This window comes from Bidens hawaiensis, unplaced genomic scaffold, assembly GCF_021521415.1.
Source record: "Bidens hawaiensis isolate Kalapana, Puna unplaced genomic scaffold, B.hawaiensis_p1.1 tig00005142_1, whole genome shotgun sequence".
Taxonomy (NCBI): domain Eukaryota; kingdom Viridiplantae; phylum Streptophyta; class Magnoliopsida; order Asterales; family Asteraceae; genus Bidens; species Bidens hawaiensis.
Window position 1 is genome coordinate 68607 of NW_027491327.1, and position 18998 is coordinate 87604.

An 18998-nucleotide genomic window follows, 5' to 3' on the forward strand; every position below is an offset into this window, starting at 1 on the left:
CGTCATTTCAAATGGCGGATGTGAACAGTAACTCGTACTTCCTATGACCCACCTATGTATTTTTTATTATATTTCGGTGACATCCGCCGTTTGAAATGGCGGATGCCATTGAAATATAATAAAATACATAGAGTGGTTGTCATGTCAAGTACTAAAAGTCACTGTTCACATCCGTCATTTCAAATGACGGATGTCATTAAAATATAATTAAATACATAGAATGCTAAAAGGTTAAAACTTGCACTTGCATTGTCGATTTTCCAATAAATATTAAAGGTATTGGCGCAGCTTGTTGTCCGCTTGCTTTCTGTTTCGATTTAATCTAAACATTTGCTTAACAAGGATTATTGTTACGAGTTAAATTATATTAAGTCATTCCAATGTCCCCGTGCTACATTTAATAGTGTAGTGGTTTTAACTCTACATTCATTAGTCTAGTGGTTTAACTCATGTAATAAATGTTGTCCCTAGGGCTGTGCAAATGAATTAACCCGACCCGACCCGGGTTAAACCCGACCCAACCTGAGACCGAAATACATAGAAAACCCATAACCGAAAACTGGACCTTCGCAGAAATACGAGTATCGGGTATTTTAGGTTCGGTTCTTCAGATTTGCATGCAAAAACCGAAACCGACAAAAAGGGTTGAATTCTTTATGAAATTAACTTTAAATGTTGCTAATTCCATCTTCTCTGTGTTGAATACCCATCATGGCTATTAATGGTTTAGGGAGGAGATGAAGACAACGATAAGAAGAAGAGAAATAAGTTTTAAAGTGTGAACAAGAAATATAAAGTTGCATGACTAAGGAGAAATGATATAGTAAAAATAGTCAAAAATTTGCATGTACTATTTTGGTTTTTCTCTTACACACAAAACTTTCTGGTGTAAATAAGTTGAAACCTAGTGGAAAGTTAGAAATTTAAGAGTAGTCATTTAATAGGTTGACAAACTGAGTGTAGGCTTGCTTTCTTTATTCCCCATATACAATGTAATTTTTCGTAAGCTATCATTCTTTCTTCACCATTTCTCTTCTATCATCTATTTTTTCTTTTTCTCTCCGCACCTTTACGAAGAACCAAGAAATCTTCATATCTTATAGAGCATGATGAAGATGACAATTTAGAATGACATGCGTTTGCATGGTTGAAGGAGACACGCAATAGGGTATTCGGGTCGGTCCGAAAATTGTCGGTTAACCCGGGTCTTGGCCCGGTACCCGACCCGAAACTGAAATGAACTGGATACATGACCCGATAAATAACCGATTGTTACACTACAGGTCAGGGTTTTGGTATTTTTAAGTCCGGTTTGTCGGGCTTTTCAGCCTAGCCCTAATTACGAGCACTCCTAGTTGTCCCATTTCAAAGGTTTTAGATTGTGTCAGATTTAGATATTATACATTCTCATTTGTGAAAATCTATAATTTAAACTGTTAACTGTATCAATTACTAAGTTCTTTTTGTAGATAATTATTCTCATTATTCAAGTTGATTTTGTGTGTTAAAACAGTTAACCTAATTAAATCAAGATAATAAAGAATCTGTTGTTTGACTTTTTACTTTTAAGAGTCAAACATGTAAAAGAATCATGAAGCCTTTCAGCTTCTTGTCCATCATATGCCCATCCTTAATGGTCTCTGTCTCTATAATACCAAGAACAAAGAAACCACACCAAAAAGTGCATATTGTTGTATAAATATCCATGGTGGCTCATGGGACAGTAAAAACAAGTTAAGGCTTTAGGCATGCACTTAATTAAGGCCTCCAAATCCAAAAAAATTATATATATATATGTTTAAGTTCAGAAGAGAAATAAGATTACTGTGAGAAATGTAAGAAATGAATATGAGCCACTAGTTTTATTTTAGGTTTTAAATGTTTAAAAATAAATGAAAAAAATATAAATGCAACAATAAATGCATTCTCTCTTTTCAATTAATACAACTAATATAACCATAATAAATCACTCTCTAATTATGGATACACAAATCCTATACGTATGTAGGTTATATGTTTTTCGTGTGTAGGTAATATGTTTTCTTATTCTTAAAACAAATGTATGTTATATGGTTTTGTTTAGGTTGTATATTTTTTATTGACATTTAATGCTAACATATATAAGATAGTTTTTTGTATTATTCATCACAATGTACCTACGTGTGGATTGATATTGATATATTGAGTTGGAAGAAATTGGTTTTGGATACAAAAAAAAATTAATATATGAATAAATTGTATTTGTGTAGGATAAAATTTTTGAGTGTAGTTTATATGTTTTTTGTGTGTAGGTTATACGTTTTCGTGTGCGTGTGTAGTTTATTGATGCTGAATTTTGTGTGTCGGTTATATGTTTTTTGTGTGTAGGTTATATGTTTTCTTATTATTAGAACAAGTGTAGGTTATATGTTTTTGTGTAGGTTGTGTACTTTTTTGTTGATATTTAATGCAAACACGTGTATATAGTTTTTTGTACTATTAATCACAATGTAACTACGTGTTGATGAATATTAATATATTGAGTTGAAAGAAATTGGTTTTGGATATAAAGAAACTTTAATGTATGAATAAATTGTACTTGTGTAGGATAAAAATTCAAGAAAGAAAAAATAAGTTATAAAAATAAATGAATTCTTAATATTTTCCAATTATAATAATTTGATTAGTTATATTAATTGAATAGATAACTATTATATTTATTGGTTACATTAATTGAAGAGGGAGCATGCATTAATACTTTCCATATTTATCTTTAAGCATTTAAAACCTAAAATAAAACTAGAGGCACATATTCATTTCTCACAGTAATTTTATATCTCTCCTGAACCATCCCCTATATATATATAGGGGGCGGTTAACGTACACTAATACACTATCGTACATTACGTACGCGAGTATCCAGAACATACATTATACGCGATTAAATTATTAAATACAATTATACGCCACAATACGCCAGTTATCAAAAGGGTATTTCCGTCCAGAACGTCCAACTATACTCCCCAAATCTATTCTTCAATTCCCCCAAATCCCTGTTCTTCAAAATTCATCAATTGATTCATCGAGCGTCCATCCATATCAATATAATTCAACCATCGATCGCTATTAAACTAATTTGCATGTCAATATCAAACTAATTGAATTATATAACCCTAAAAATGTTCGTACCCTGCAAATAAAACCTCAAACCCTAATACGTTCTGCTAATACGTCCTGCTAATACTTTCTGCTAATACATTCTACTAATACGTTCAAATCTTAAACATTCAATGTCAAAAACCATCATCCAGAACTCAAAATTAATCGATTGAAGCTTCAAACTGATGATTAATTGAATCGATTTCAAAGATTAACCGATCAATTGGCTTCAAATTGTTGATGTCGCCGGCGAGCGGAATGGCACCGACGATTAACCTGCAAATAAAATTTCAAACCCTAATACGTTCTGCTAATACGTTCTGCTAATACATTCTGCTAATATTTTCTGCTAATACTTTCTGCTAATACATTCTACTAATACGTTCTACTAATACGTTCAAATCTTAAACGTTCAATGTCAAAAACCCCATCATCCAGAACTCAAAATTGATAGATTGAAGCTTCAAATTGTTGATTAATTGAATCGATTTCAATGATTAACTGATCAATTGGCTTCAATTTCAATTAGTTGATGTCGTCGGCGAGCGAAATGGCGCCGCCGTCAGCGATTAAAGGGCGGATTTTGGGGTCATTTTTGGAGATGAGGCGGAGCTCGAATAAGGATTGGGTGCATGTTTGTTCGGAAACGGAGCTGAGTTTGCCGACGAGAGGATTAGTGTAATTGTGATTTTGGGTTTCTGAAAATCAACGGTTAGAAGTGTCGCGTACGTAATGTACGATAAATGATTATTGTATTTTATCCTTTATATATATATATATATATATATATATATATATATAGGATGAGTATCATTAAAGAAATCTTAAATTATTTAAGAACTCTAAGGAACTCTTAATAACTAACGTTTTCTATAAAAATTTTTGTATGTTAATATTATTTGAGTGTAGTTTTATCACTTTTTATATTTATATATATAATTACAATTATGCATATTTGTTTTTACGCACATCTAATTTTCTTTTACACATATGGAAGTTTGTGGATTACATAAATTTTACATATATGTAAACTTGTGATTTATATATGTAAATAAAAAATTTACATATCAAATATGATAAAACTAATCTTACATAATGTTATTATATAAAAAAATTAAAAAAATATTTAGTTTTTAAGAGTTCCTAAAAAGTTCTTAACTTTTTCTGAGTTCTAAAATGATACTAACCCTATATATATATATATATATATATATATATATATATATAGGCTAAGTATAAAATGAAAACTCACTTGAGTTGTGAAAACTCTAGAAACTCATTCTCAACCACATGTTTTTAATTAATGTTTAAATCTTTTGGTTCACAATTAAAGTGAATAAAAAATGTAAATATAAATATAACTTTTTCTCTCTCCTTAAAACATATATAAAAATTAATAAAAAATTGTTAAAAAATAGCAAAACATTTTTTTTTGATGTTTCGATGTTTTGTATTAAATGTTACAACATATATTACATGTAACCAAAAAAATACGATGTTACATAGGGTTTTCGCGGGTTTTCACATCTCAAATGGGTTTTCATTTTAACCTTACCCTATATATATAGGGATTAGTGAATATAAGGCTGTTATATATTTAAGTTAGATGCAAAACTATCAAAACTACGTAGTTTTGATCCAGATCTAATTAAATCCCTAATTTCCCTGATTACCTCTTTATCATTCGTTCCTCTCCTTTCCATGCAATCGCCTACATCAATATCATCCCTTTGTAAACCTAAAAAAGCTTGGGACCAAGGGTTAGTGATTTTTCAACTCCATTGGAATTTTAATTCTCAATAACCTGTTGCATCTGGAGGTTAGTAAAAATGCTTTCAACAGTAGCTTAGTTCTTTATATTTGTACCATTATATCCATGCTCTAATAGTTCTTTGTTAATTATTTTTTCTTTAAATGGACCTTTGTTAATTGTTAATTCTTTATATATATGTGTGTGTACTATAATATCCATGTTCATTTTTCTTGAACATGGCAGATACAACAATGGATCTAGAAGTTCAGTCACCGGTTGATGTTTTTGAAACAAATCTAATTGATCGTATTGATTCAGAAGGCCTTTCGGTCATTAATAGCGGTTCAGATTTTGAAATAGAAAAAAGAAATGACATGGATTATGCATTTGAGAAAGAAGCTAATGACATAATGGGAAAGTTTTTGATACTCCTGATGATGCTTATGATTTCTACAATCACTATGTGTTTTTACATGGATTTGGATTATGTATTCATACGGCTTATAAAAATAAGACAACAAATGAGCATTATCGAAGAATGTATGTATGCAACAAAGAAGGTTTTAAAGATTTGAAGTGTAAAAGTTCTGTAGGAGATATTAAGAAACGTCGAAGGGATTTAAGGACCGGATGTAACGCATGTCTTCGGATTTCAAGAAGAAAAGATGGGAAATGGTTTGTGGATGTGTTCAATGATTCACACAATCATGAGCTTACTGTTTCTCCCACCAAAGTATTGAAACACCGGTCTCATGGGAAGTTTCACCGCTCGTTGGCTTGCAAATCTCTAATGGCGGAACTAGGTCAATCCGGGTTGAAACCTTGCCAAATCAAGAAGGTCATAAATGCCATGAAAAGTCCACAAGAAAATAATGTTACATCAAAACAATGTTCTGATGTCTTAGCCAACCAACGAAAACAATACAAAGGTAAGGAGTTCTACGGCCTTATTAAACATTTCCAAGATAAATTACTAGAAGATCATAACCTTTATTTTGTTGTGGATTTATTTGATGATGGTTCTCCGAGAAATATTTTTTGGGCTGATGGGAGATCAAGAGAATCGTACATAAAATTTAGGGATGTTGTTATGTTTGATGTCACATACATGACCAACAAATTTAAGATGCCATTTGCCCCATTTGTCGGGGTGAATCATCATGGCCAGTCTATACTTTTTGGTGGTGCACTATTGGAAAATGAGAAACAAGATACTTTTGAATGGTTATTTCAAAATTTCTTAAAGTGCATGTTTGATAAGTATCCATCGGTGATAATTACTGATCAAGATAAAGCTATTTGCAATGCAATCAAAACAGTTTTTCCAAAAACTCGACATCGCTATTGTTCATGGCATATTAAAAAACATGAGACTGAACATCTTCAGTCTCTTAAAGTTCAACATAGTGACTTTGAAGAGTTACACAATTAATGGATAAAAAGTAATACGATTGAAGATTTGAAACTCGTTGGAAATATTTATGTCGTAAATACAATTTTCAAAGTAGCAGTTGGATAACGGAGATGTATAATCAACGTAAATATTGGGCTAAAGCCTTCTTGAAAGATTGTTTTTTTGCTGGTATGACATCAAGTGGAAGAAGCGAGAGCATTCATTCTTTTTTGGATGGATATGTAAATTCAAATACCATGCTGAATGAATTTGTAGTACAATATGATAAAGCTGTTGAGGCTCGAATGGCCGCTGAAGAAGATGAAGACTTCAGGTGCATGAATTCCAAGCCAAACTTTTCTTCTGTTAATCCGATAGAAGCAAAAGCAGGTTCACGTTACACTAAACAGCTCTTTAAAGTATTTATGAAGGAATGGATCGAAGCTACCTTCAATTTAACTCACGAGACAATAAGCAAGAGTTTAGAAGAAATCAACTATAAGGTTGGACAATTGAATATTGATAAAATATATTGGAGAAATGTTAAGTTTCGTCTCTCAGATAAGTTAGATGTTGCATGTTCTTGTTCAAAGTTTGAAACATATGGGATGTTATGCAAGCATATCTTATATGTATTGAAAAAAAAAGAATGTTCAAACCCTCCTTGATCATTATATTTTACCTAGGTGGACACTTGATACTAGATATAAGTTGGCTGATTGCACTATTGGGATCGAAGACACACATAGTGGGAATGAGGTCAGTGCATTAACTTTATGGTGTGTTCAATCAAATTTTAGAAAAGTGGTCGAGCAAGCAAGAGACTCTCTATTTGAGATAACGAAACTAAATAACATGTTGTTGAAGTTTTTAGAGCAAAGTACTCGAACAAAGTCAAAACAGCCTGAGAGTGTGTCACAAGATTCTAATGTGGGAACTTCACAAGTAAATATGATGCCTCAAACTAAATAACATGTTGTTGAAGTTTTTAGAGCAAAGTACTCGAACAAAGTCAAAACAGCCTGAGAGTGTGTCACAAGATTCTAATGTGTGTCACAAGATTCTAATGTGGGAACTTCACAAGCATTAACTTTATGGTGTGTTCAATCAAATTTTAGAAAAGTGGTCGAGCAAGCAAGAGACTCTCTATTTGAGATAACGAAACTAAATAACATGTTGTTGAAGTTTTTAGAGCAAAGTACTCGAACAAAGTCAAAACAGCCTGAGAGTGTGTCACAAGATTCTAATGTGGGAACTTCACAAGTAAATATGATGCCTCAAATTTCTATTCGTGATCCACAAGTTCATACTAATACAAAAGGTCGTCCTAAAAGTGAAACTAGATTAAAATCTTCCCTAGAAGCACCAAAAAAGAGAGTTTGTTCTTACTACAAGGAACTAGGTCATTACATTACTGGGTGTCCAAAAAAGAAGGTAAGATCTAAATTAACTAATAAAAATTAATCATTTTTGTTGTTAAAATTATTCTCATATTTAAGTTTTTCTTTCAGGCGAAAGATGCTGTACTTGAAATCGAAGGATGATTTGTGGATTGGCTTGAAGATATGTGCAATGTTTTGGTGTCTTTTGATTGCTATATTGATTTTTTTTTCAATTTGATTAGATACTAAGATTTTGGTTTTTTCTCATAATGTTTTAGTATGGTGGATCTATCATTTTTGTCCAGGATCATATTGATTTTTTTGCCTATCATTTTTGTCCACTTTACTGTGCAAGATATATTGCAGTTCGATTTACACCACTTTACTGTATTACATGGATTAGTAATTGTCTTTGAGCTTTTCACTGCATTTGACAAAGTATCAATCAGGATTTGTTTATAAAAAACATGATCATCAATAATGGTAACCTGCACTAATTTTGAATTACGATATTAGCTAAAATAATGGTATTCCTACTTGGGCAGCCTGGTCAAACTAAGCTCACAGCAAATGGATGCGATAGGGGTGTTCACGTTTCGGTTTAAAATCGTGGAACCAACCAAACCGAGCATCGGTTTGGTTTCGTGGTCGGTTTTATTTTCTTACTTTCGGTCGGTCGGTGTCAAAGAATTAAAACCACAGTGAACGGTTTACTAGCCTAACTTTAGTAAATTAGTAGTTTTTGGCTTATTATTTGGAATGATCATTGGCTCGCCTTTCTGTATTGACTTTGTGTTGATACATGTAGCTATGTTATGACTTTAGAGATTCACAGTTAGTTATAGGCCTGTAGCATCTATCGTTAGTTTGATTGAAAACTTAACCTGACCCGCTCAAATATGATGTCGCGGGCATTTTGGTAAAATCTGTTTATGAACAACATTCTGTGACAAATATTTTTCTGCAAATCTGTTTACAGCATGTTTATGTTATATGTAAGAAAGTTGAAATGAAAATCAGTTGAGAACTTTTAAGTCCTCTCATTTTATAACTAACTGTATGAATGACCGATTGTTAAAAGAACAATATAGTGAAGTAATAGTAAACGGGCCAAAATAAAATGGCCTAATAAACAAAAAAAACTTAAAAAACAAAACGGGTACAAGACCAGGGGCTGAAACATACATTCACATTTGATGATAACTTGTACAAAGAATGTAAATTTTCTTTACAACATAACAAATTATAATCTAACAGGCACACAATTCACAAATTTCGTCCAATAGTTTTTGTATCAATAATCCAAGGATGTCAAATTGCTTTTGGTGCAAAGCAGGTAGCCGACACAGAAGAACACCACCATTTCCTTCACCTCAAAATGCTTCTTCCATAACTCAATCATTTGTTCATGAACGAATTTCATACTCAATCTGCAAGGAAAGAATAATATGCACAACAGTTACTGTAAACAAGTTGAACTGAGCCGAGTCAGATTGGGCTCGGGCTTGAACTCAAAGTTAAACGAGCCGCTTAGCCTATGTGGGGCCCTGCATGTTTATTTAATAAGCTTGAGCTCGGATCGTAAATAAGCACGAGCCAAACTCATTAAGTTTATTTATTTTTATATTTTTGATTTTATACATACTGATATGCAAAAGACAAAAAAGTTATATTTTTTAGTATTGCAAAATTTATAAACTAGATAACCCTGGCTCTGGCTCGGCTCAGTCACAAAACCTAGTTGGCTCGGCTTGGCTCATTTACTAGCAGGGTTTTTATTTAGAGTAAGCTTCAAGCGATTCACGAGCTTTTTAACAGCCCTAAAAAACAGTGAATAGGTCAGTGATCAAATTAAATAATTACCTTAATAATCCAACAGCAGTGAACGGGTCAGTGATCAAATGAAATAATTACCAAAATTGCGGTTTTTGGGCCCGACAATGCAAGCATCGACTGTAACAACGGTTCCAACAGATGCTGAGCATAGATGCTGTAACACATAAGAATATTGTCAAACATACAACATCAGTGCCAATAATGTAGCAGCCTAAGATTAACATCATCATTCAAACAAAAAGCATAATAAAATTCAATCAGCCTATAGTTGAAAATTACTAGGTTTAATGAATAGAAATTGGAATTCGTTAATAGACGAATTCTTTTATTCTTTCGTGTAATTTAAGAATGCTTACCGCTCTGGATTTCATTAATTTTTGGAGTAGAATTGATTGAAACGAACAATTCTCTAGGCCAAGATCGAAGAATTAGATTTTGAAGTAGAATACCCCCTATCTCCAGGCTACTCTAGGTTGCACACAACAAGCTCGCTACAGGTCTCACCAGACAAGCAAAGGAGAGGAACGAATGATGAAGAGGTAATCAGGGAAAGTAAACTCAACGTAATGTATTGGTATGGTCATAGGCTTGGTTGTCACGAAAGTATAGGTTATGAGTTTAAAACTTGTAATTGTAATAAGCAAAAAAAAATTCTTATTAATTATGATGAAAAGGCTACAAAATCTTGTTTTGATTTAGGCATTTAAATAAGCCTGGCCCTTATAAATATCAATAACTAGATAACACATGTTCTAATGAACAGAGGCGCACAAACAAACTAACAGAGCCACATTCCAATTAAGCCAGAATATAACCTTGCAAGTAAATAAATTTACCATTTCTCCATAAACAAAGTTTTCAACAAACACAAAACGTTCCTAAACCTTCAAGTCTGACCATCAACTTAGCACCAGATATAAAATAATATTTTAAAAGACATTCAAACACCTTGTTAGACAAACATAAAGACACCTAATTGTCTTCTAGAAAGAAGAAAAGGTTTCGATGTAACGATAAACACTTTCGAATTCACAGGAGTAGTATTTGTTACTATGTAACTCCTTAAAACTCTTGTCGTGAACATTGTAATTTATCACCTTCCCTTGAGTTAACAGCACCAAGAATGTATCTTCTTCTTCTTTGCCTCTAACCACATCAACCACTCGAAAACCACATTTGTTTCGAGAGATCATGTTCCCGAAGTCATCCACACTCTCAATATGTTGGATCATTTCTGGGAAATCACCCAGAAGAGCATCAAGCCTTAGCTGATACTTGACAAACCACCCCGAATGATCCCTCAACTTCTCGTACACATTCACGCACAATATATCTTCTCCCTCACCAGGGCGTGAAACTAAATGTAGATGCCCTCTCGATTTCCCAAAATGCATTACACTTGTTTTGGACACTAACCCCTCTGGCATGGGCAACACAGATAGCTGTTCAACATCTAACTTGAAGTACAAGAAACGACCGCCATTTTGGTAAGCGGGAGCCCAATGAAGGGCTCCATTCCAGTACACCGGTTCGCGAAATTTGAGTAGCCGCTCAGAGAAAGATACGATACAAGGCTTCCATATCCTTGTATCAGATGAGTACACTTGAACGTGAATCAATCTCCAGTTAGAATCTAAATAACGAATACAAACAACCTTGACACAATGTGTGTGATGAAATGCGAGAGCCATAGAATGGATGGTTTTAAGAACTTTGTGACCTCCGGGGATCGATAGGATGAATGCGAGTTGCTTGGTGGTGGGATTGAAAACATAATATTCAACATCACCATTGTGAGCAGCAGAACAAAGTAATAAACCGTTACAGGATTGCACGATTTCAACGTCAGCACGATTAAAGTAGGAATCGAGACTGCGGAAAGGAGGAGGGCTTCGGTTTTCAACATCAAAGGGAACATATATATTTCCAGCAAAAATACCATGAGATTGAGAAAGGTTATTATTATTATTATTATCATAGCGGTGGGTGAAGTGTGTGTGAGTCAAAAGCAACCGCCAGTGTTTACATACGGATTTGAAACGAAGGACGGAGGTAACAGGGAGGCGTATAAGGATCTCTGTTAAAAGGTCTTCGTTAGAACCGATTAGTGCTCCAGATTGATGATGATAGGAATCCTCCATGGAAGCATGCGAGAAGCAGGTTTAGGGTTTTTTGCTTACAATTGCATGACGGAAGACGTATAATGGAAATGAGGCGTTGAGTGATCGTGGGATTAATGGGCCAAATTGGGCCGATTCAAAGTCCAAACGCTTTAAAGTTATTTGTTATTTGATTTGAAAGTTCAATTTTCCATAATTTTATTCATTCTTTTTTTTAACGGCGGTGGATTGCACGTGTAAACCTATCATTTTAGGTTCTATGCCCAAAGTCTACTCCTCGATTGCCCTGATTCGTTCATTCGGCCAGATGTCCATAGAAATGGAACCTACATCTCCACTAACGAGGGCGTGCCAACTAACTAATAGACCAAATTCACGACATAATTTTATTTCATTTGCATCTACTAAAATCTTTTCGAGTTATTCTTTATTTGTCATATTTAATTGCAAAATCGTTGGTATAAAATAACAAAGAAACAATTGTGTTGTTTAAAATCTGGCCTATAAGGGTGAGATGGCAAACAATACCAACAATAAACAAGCAGCGAGAAAGACAATACGATCAACTATATCTCACCCTTGTTGAAACCAACATCTAACAACAAAAGCACAACCAAACACTAGTTTTTACTACCCATTTTACTAAAGTTAATTGGTAATGCACATGATTAATGCTTTTAATTGAACTATATAAACTTTAAGCTTCAAAAAACACTTGAACATAAAATTCCTCCTTTTTTTTTTGGTTAAAACATGAAATCAAAGCATTCTAAAGTGTTGAAATTAGTATCATTTTGTCAAGGACTTTACCATGTATAAAGTTTGGTAGAATGAGACAAAGAAAAAGAATATCTTAAGTACCATTTTTCAACAAACAATCAATCATCTTTGAATTTAAGACAAGCTGAGCATGACAATAGGAAACAAAGGTTACCATATGGGAGCCACCTCCATCAAAAGCCATTAAAGAGTTTCAAAGCAACTTGAATTAGAACAACTTTTGTTCAACATCAGCATGTACAAAGCGAAATTAATTCACATGTTATATTGAATAACTGTCCCATAGTCTGAGACCTTTAAAAACCACCCTCCGACGATCAAGTCAGTATTAATAATATTAATAAATAGAACATTCAAATCAATCAACATAAGTGTAATTTATTTATTAATAAATCCATTTGGAGCTAGAATGCACACAACTTACAAGTTGAGGTTAAGTTTTATTAAATATGCTTAAAAACTTTTACAAGAGTTATTATTAAACATGGTTAATGAGGTGGTGTCTTGACCAACCACTAGAGCCTTTACAATAGATACTACAAGACCTCATAAAACATCTAAATCAAGACCACGCCACGTCATCGTCCCTCGCATCAACAACCACGGTTCCAGTCTTCTTGGCAGGCTTACTCAACTGAAACACAGGGTGTCTACATAACCTCCTTACTCCTTTTCTCAAACTTAACTTTTCTAATATCCTATCTATATTTACTACCTCTCTATGCGGTTCGTCTTTTGACCGGTCAACGCCGTTTCTACTAGAAACCGGCGAGTTATTTCCTGACATGTAATCATATTCCATTATAGACCCGCTCTTTCTTGGAAAACTCCAGAATTGCTCCTCGTTTTCGCTTCCTAGTCTTTTTAAAGTCGCGGTTCCTAAAGGACTATGATTATGATACTCGGGCTTTTCTTCACATGGATGGATTGGCTTAAAACCGGGAGATGATTCTTCTCTTTCACGAAGAGTTTTTAATACGAGTGTTTTGAGCAAGTTCATGATTTGAACTGCGTGAATCAATGCGGTCAATGGATCCGCCATCTGCATCCCACAACCAACAATATGTAATAATTAACAAAAAACAAAAAATATTAGGCCCAAAGTTTCAAGCCCAAATTAATGATTTTTGACAATTATTTCGACCCAAAATTATCAAAACCTAAATGTTAATACCGAAAGTCCGAAACCATACCAACCCATTATGAAAAGCGAAAACCAAAAAAAGAGAAACCAAACAGTTATCATTAACCCAAAAATCGAATTTTTGGGTTGAGCACAAAACTGACTCAAACCGAACCCACCGAAAACCAAAAAGGACCGAAACCGTTTTCAATAACCAAAAAACTGAACTTTTGGTTTGAGCCCAAAACCGATCCAAAATGAACCCATTATGAAAACCATAAACCAAAAAAATTGAATGGTTTTCAATAGCCCAAAAATTGAATATTCGGTTTTTGGTTCCGTTTGAACCCAGCACCGACTCGAACCGATCGATGCATAATTACCCTCAAAAGGGAAATTGCAGAATAAATTAACAAACTTTTAAACAAATATTTATACTCTTTCAGTTAGTAGATATGGTATTTACTACAGCCTACAAGTACATATGCATTAAAAATTCATTAACGAAACTCAAAACTATTTAACTGGACTGAATCTGAAAATTCAACTCTTTGAATGTCAAATTGTCATCATCATCATCATCATCATCATCGTACTCAGTATATCCCACCAATAGCAAAGCTATGGTAGGGTCTGAGGAGGGTAAGATGTAGGCAGCCTTACCTCTACCCCATAGGGATAGAGAGGCTGCTTCCGGTGAGACCCCCGGCTCGATAGTAGTTTTGCATCAAGCCTTGGACATAAGGCACATAGCACTCAATCATCGGGACACCGGCTGATCGGTGCATGTACCCTTATCTTTCAGCTATCAACGCCACTACATGATGCCTGGTTAATCGTCCGTCACTTTTAACGTTATTTTCACGAGATTAGTAAAATAACGTCAAAATTAGTGCAATTTCACTTTTGCCCACCCGAGGGTTCACACATATATACATCATATGTGCGCACCGCAAGCAGGGCTATTGAATGTCAAATTGTGAAAAGCATAAACGAAATAAATATAGCAGACCTGAGTCATATTGGGGGCAAACACCATAGCAATATTCCGTGCATTCATCTTATTTACTCGATCATATTTAACAACATCCGCCATTAAATTTATGGCCCAATCGAGAAGTGCAGCCTCGGTTGGAGGTAGGGACTTAACAAGCCGAGTACACTCGTCTTCTGTATTGCAATGCATGACTTGCTCCGGGGTCAAAGAGTCTAGAACACCTCTAGGAAGTTCTCTAAACCATGCCTGTTTTGTTCATATATAACTCATTATAATTTCCTTTTTATAAAATTTAGTTCTACCACAAAACCGACAGCATACCTTAACTAAACCAGCTAAACAATGAACATCAACACCATGAGGTACAAACCCTTTGTTGAGCTGCTTCCTAATATACTCTTCTTGACCGTTTTCACCGTTTATCCGGAATATTCCTTCTGCCTTCGTTATAAAAAACATCTAAAATATAAAAAAGTCTAATTCAAATGTTATAAGATAGATATGTGGCATTGGCTTACTTGAAGACCGCCTGCAGCATATAACCGCTTTTGCATCGTTAAAAGTATCGTTGGCACGCTATTCCCTCTCGAATCATAAGAACATTGCATCGACTCCACCGATACTCCAAACACGCATACGCTATTAATTACCAAAACATTATACCAAATCAATAAACCATGATTAAACAATAAAGATCTACAAAGACAGCATTTTTATTATAAAGACTCTTCTTTTCTTGATTTTTAAATATCTAAAAGCAAATTATCATTATCCATAATGCAACTCTAGAGACAAAATGTCACTATCAAACTCACCTACCTGCACTTTTTGTTATTAATTGCAGCGGTTACAAACTTTAGTTGTGCCCAGTAATACAAAAAACAAGATTCATCATTCATCAAACCGTGTAATAATATTAGTAACGGATCACATGTGACACCTATTTTCAAGTCATATTCTATCAATTTCGTATATTTGTTAATTATAGAATAACTTGGTAACAAAAAAGCGACGCAAATTCAGTCGGAACTAAACCCAAAAAATATATTCGTGAACACTAAAAAACCAAAAATTAACATATTATAAAAAAAAGTTTAAAAATTAAATCTTGACTACGTGCATTGGTAAAACTGTGTTAGTCAACACGAATTCAGTCGGTAACCATAAATTAAATTAAAAAAAAAAGTACAAGTTTAAAAAATGGGGAATGTTAACATACAAACTAAAAAACTATATAAAACATGCGAATCAAATAGTGTAATTATATATACAGGTATTGTAATTGTAATTATGTAATTACATTGTAGTGAAATTATAGTATATAATTACACGACACTATGTTGTACATATAATTACCCTATTTGATTCTCATAATTAGCACGTTAATTTAATTTGTTTTTAATCCAGACCCTTAAAAAATATAAAAACCAAATAATAGAATAAAAAATTAAAAAAAAAAATCTAAACCAAAAAATAAATTAAAGTTTAGAAAATAAAAGTTTAAAAAATGGGGAATGTTAACATACAAACTAAAAAAAACTGTACTAAACAAGTGAATCAAATAGTGCAATTATATAAGGCTGAGGGGTGTGGGGGGCTCTAATGGGGGCGCGAGTGGGGGCTCCAGCCAATAATATTATGACGTGTGGCAGAGAGAGAAACTGGATAAGGGTGGTGTTGGAGCCCCGTTGGAGCCCCTTTGGAGCCCCTGGCCCTGGTGTGGAGGGGCTCCAGCGGATTTTTTTTTTTTATTTTTTTATAAATATATTCAAAAAACGTATTATTAAAAAAACTCATAAATTATTAAAAAAAACACACATTAATGAAAAAACACATTAATATCTAAAAATAAAATAAAAATAAAAGTACTAAAAAAAAACATTATTCTTATTCTTCGGCTTGGTCTTCTTCGATCAACCTCTTTCGGATTTTTTTTAAAAAAAGTTTGGAAGATGGGTTGATTTTGGGTTTTTTTTTTGAAGTTTTGGTAATTGTTTTATGTGAAATGGGTTATATATAGGAAGAAAAAACTTTTTTTTTTTATTAAATAAGAGCCCAACGGCTCATTTTAAATGTCCAACGGCTAGATCACACTTTCCCATGTCTCTTTACGCCCATCCTCACCCGCTAACAGGCTTGCGCCTGCTTTGTTTTTCGTGCTCGCGCCCCGATAGCGCCCCTCTCGCGCCCCGGTGGTGTGGTGCTAGCGCCTGGGGGCGCGAGCGGAGGGGCTCTAGCGCCCCCGTTGAAGCCCCACACCCCTCAGCCTAATAAGTTTTGTAGTGAAATTACAGTATGGTATAATTTAACTACTCTCTAATTACACTATTTGATTCTCATTCTCAGAATTAACACGATAATTTAATTTGTATTTAATCCAAACCCTTAAAATATATATAAACCAAATAATATAATAAAAAATTAAAAAAAAAAATCTAAACCAAAAAATTAATTCATGAAACAAATAAAAATTTAAAAAATATAAAACTTAGTGGGTAAAACCCAAATCAAAAAATATATTAAAAAAATCCAATGAAGGTTATAATTTATAACCTAAGACATTTCATTGAACAGTTGGCGGGCACAATACATACCTTGCACTAGGAACTCTACAAGGAACATCAGACCGAAGCGAAATAGGCAAACCCAGGAACCCATTAAACCGATCAAACGTCACATGCGCCACGTGGCGTACATCGGTGGGACACCCAATATCCAAAGACGTAGAAACATCATCGGAATCATTAACAGTACACGTCAGCAGCGACTTCCGCAACGCGGCTAGTAATATCGAGACAATGGTGAAATTGTGAGTGGGGTGAGATGATGGGGTTTGCTGACGTGGACTAATAAAGGGTGTGGTGATTGGTGTGTAATTGTAATCTTGACAGTAGTAGCAAATATCGTTGATTACGTCACCATCGTCGTCATCGGAGGAGTAGCGGAAGAAGGAGGATTTGGGGTGAGGTAAGCCACCGCAGGATTTGGATCTGAAGTGTGACGTCATGAAGGATGAACCAGAATTGAAGAAGGTGAAGATGAAGGATGCATCAATGGAGGAAAATGACAGGTAACAATAATATTAATAAGTAATGTAATGTAATGTAATGTAAATATGTAATGTAATGTATTGTTTCTTTGTTTCGTATAATATGAGAATGGGGTGTGGATGACAGTTCGACGGATGGTCCACTTAGTGGTTTAGGTTTTTGGTTTTGGTGGTTTGTTTTACTTTTTATTATGATTTACTAGTTTACGGCACGTGATTCAAATTATAAAATTATAAGTAAAATAAGTAATAAATATATTACATCTATGCTTGTATCTATACAATGTGTACATAAATTAATTTTATTTATATCACAAAATAATTTTTTTAAATGAACTTAATAAACAAAAATGCCCGTGCAAAATCATGCCCGAGAATGCTTCTTTCTATTGAAAAATTCATTCTCGGTGTCATATATGTATAATTGAAAAAATTTTGGTTATGAACCAATTTCGAAAATAAGACTTCTCATACGATAACTACTCAGCCTAAATACAAAAGAGGCGTTATCTTTATTGATATATTTATCAATTTACCACCCATCAAAGGAAAGTAGAATATTAAAGTGTAGCAATGAATGTTCTTCAAGGACTATGTTTTTCTGAGCTACACCATAAAAAGATATTGATAAGTTTCAGAGTGTTTCTCGACTTTGTCATAATGACAACATAAAAAATAACACGTTAACCCATTCAATTTGTGAATATTTTGTTTCATTTGAGCATAGTTTTGCATGACATGCTTCCCATACAACGTTCTGATCACCATTGAAGGAAAAATTAATGTTAACATAAATATTTCAAATTTGATAAAAGTTAGAAGTATTGATAGGCATGGGGTTGGCATGTCTAAAGTGTTCGTAATCTTTTCTTAAATTTTAATAGTTGAGGGAAAAATAGTCAATTTGCCAAATCCCGAACCTTTTGATTATAATTTCAAAAAATACCCTTAAAAATAAACTTGAAACCCGAATCATGTTTAAAATTCTAACTTTCATACTTTTGACATTTTAAAGTCAACACTTTGAACCCATAACAAATTTGACGCTAAATCTATTTTGCATTCTCAAACTTTTAAAAATACTCAAAATTTTCATTTTTGACCCGTAACAAACTTTGACCTAAATGTAGTTAACTTGTACCAAACAATCTGTTTACCAATTTTTGACCCATAAAATCAAATTTAACTACCACAAAAAACCTGAAACAATTTTCATTTGAGAAACATGATTTGTTATTGATTTTTGGAATTCACCAAGTATTTTAAAATATATAGTAAAATAATATGTTAATATTTATATTTATAAAAATATATAGATATTATATAAATATAGTGTAAAAGGAAAGTGAATAATTATTAATTTATTATATATATATTAGGGTATATTAGTTTTGGAGGGAAAAAAATTATGAGAATTAACCAAAACA

At 33.5% G+C, this 18998-nt stretch overlaps 2 protein-coding genes and 2 pseudogenes across 2 annotated transcripts; 1 reads left to right on the forward strand and 3 right to left on the reverse strand.

Annotated features, from left to right (window-relative positions):
• The window catches only part of LOC143628996 (F-box protein At5g07610-like), an 82197-nt pseudogene that overhangs the window by 4983 nt on the left and 58216 nt on the right, over positions 1–18998 (reverse strand).
• Positions 5143–7748, forward strand: LOC143628940 (protein FAR1-RELATED SEQUENCE 5-like; annotated as a pseudogene).
• Positions 9467–11652, reverse strand: LOC143628978 (F-box protein At5g07610-like). Its single transcript, XM_077098397.1, has 3 exons — positions 10522–11652; positions 9581–9656; positions 9467–9486 (listed from the first exon to the last, which is right to left on the reverse strand). Exons 1-3 carry the CDS (start codon positions 11641–11643, stop codon positions 9467–9469), a joined length of 1218 nt encoding a protein of 405 aa, XP_076954512.1. The 5' UTR covers positions 11644–11652.
• On the reverse strand, positions 12823–17529 carry LOC143629032 (rho GTPase-activating protein 5-like). The gene is made up of 5 exons (XM_077098422.1): positions 17117–17529; positions 15041–15161; positions 14844–14963; positions 14538–14768; positions 12823–13444 (listed from the first exon to the last, which is right to left on the reverse strand). Exons 1-5 carry the CDS (start codon positions 17527–17529, stop codon positions 12965–12967), a joined length of 1365 nt encoding a protein of 454 aa, XP_076954537.1. The 3' UTR covers positions 12823–12964.

Bases quoted from the DNA above. Each gene is read 5' to 3' on its own strand.
- LOC143628978 (XM_077098397.1), bottom strand. From the start codon at position 11,643: ATGGAGGATTCCTATCATCATCAATCTGGAGCACTAATCGGTTCTAAC. The intron at 9,657-10,521 runs GTTTATCGTTAC...TATGTGTTACAG, and splicing joins ACTCCTGTGAATTCGAAAGT to CATCTATGCTCAGCATCTGT. The intron at 9,487-9,580 runs GTAATTATTTCA...ACTGTTTTTTAG, and splicing joins GCCCAAAAACCGCAATTTTG to GGCTGTTAAAAAGCTCGTGA.
- LOC143629032 (XM_077098422.1), bottom strand. From the start codon at position 17,529: ATGACGTCACACTTCAGATCCAAATCCTGCGGTGGCTTACCTCACCCC. The intron at 15,162-17,116 runs GTATGTATTGTG...GGTAATTAATAG, and splicing joins TGTAGAGTTCCTAGTGCAAG to CGTATGCGTGTTTGGAGTAT. The intron at 14,964-15,040 runs GTAAGCCAATGC...TTTATAACGAAG, and splicing joins ATGCTGCAGGCGGTCTTCAA to GCAGAAGGAATATTCCGGAT.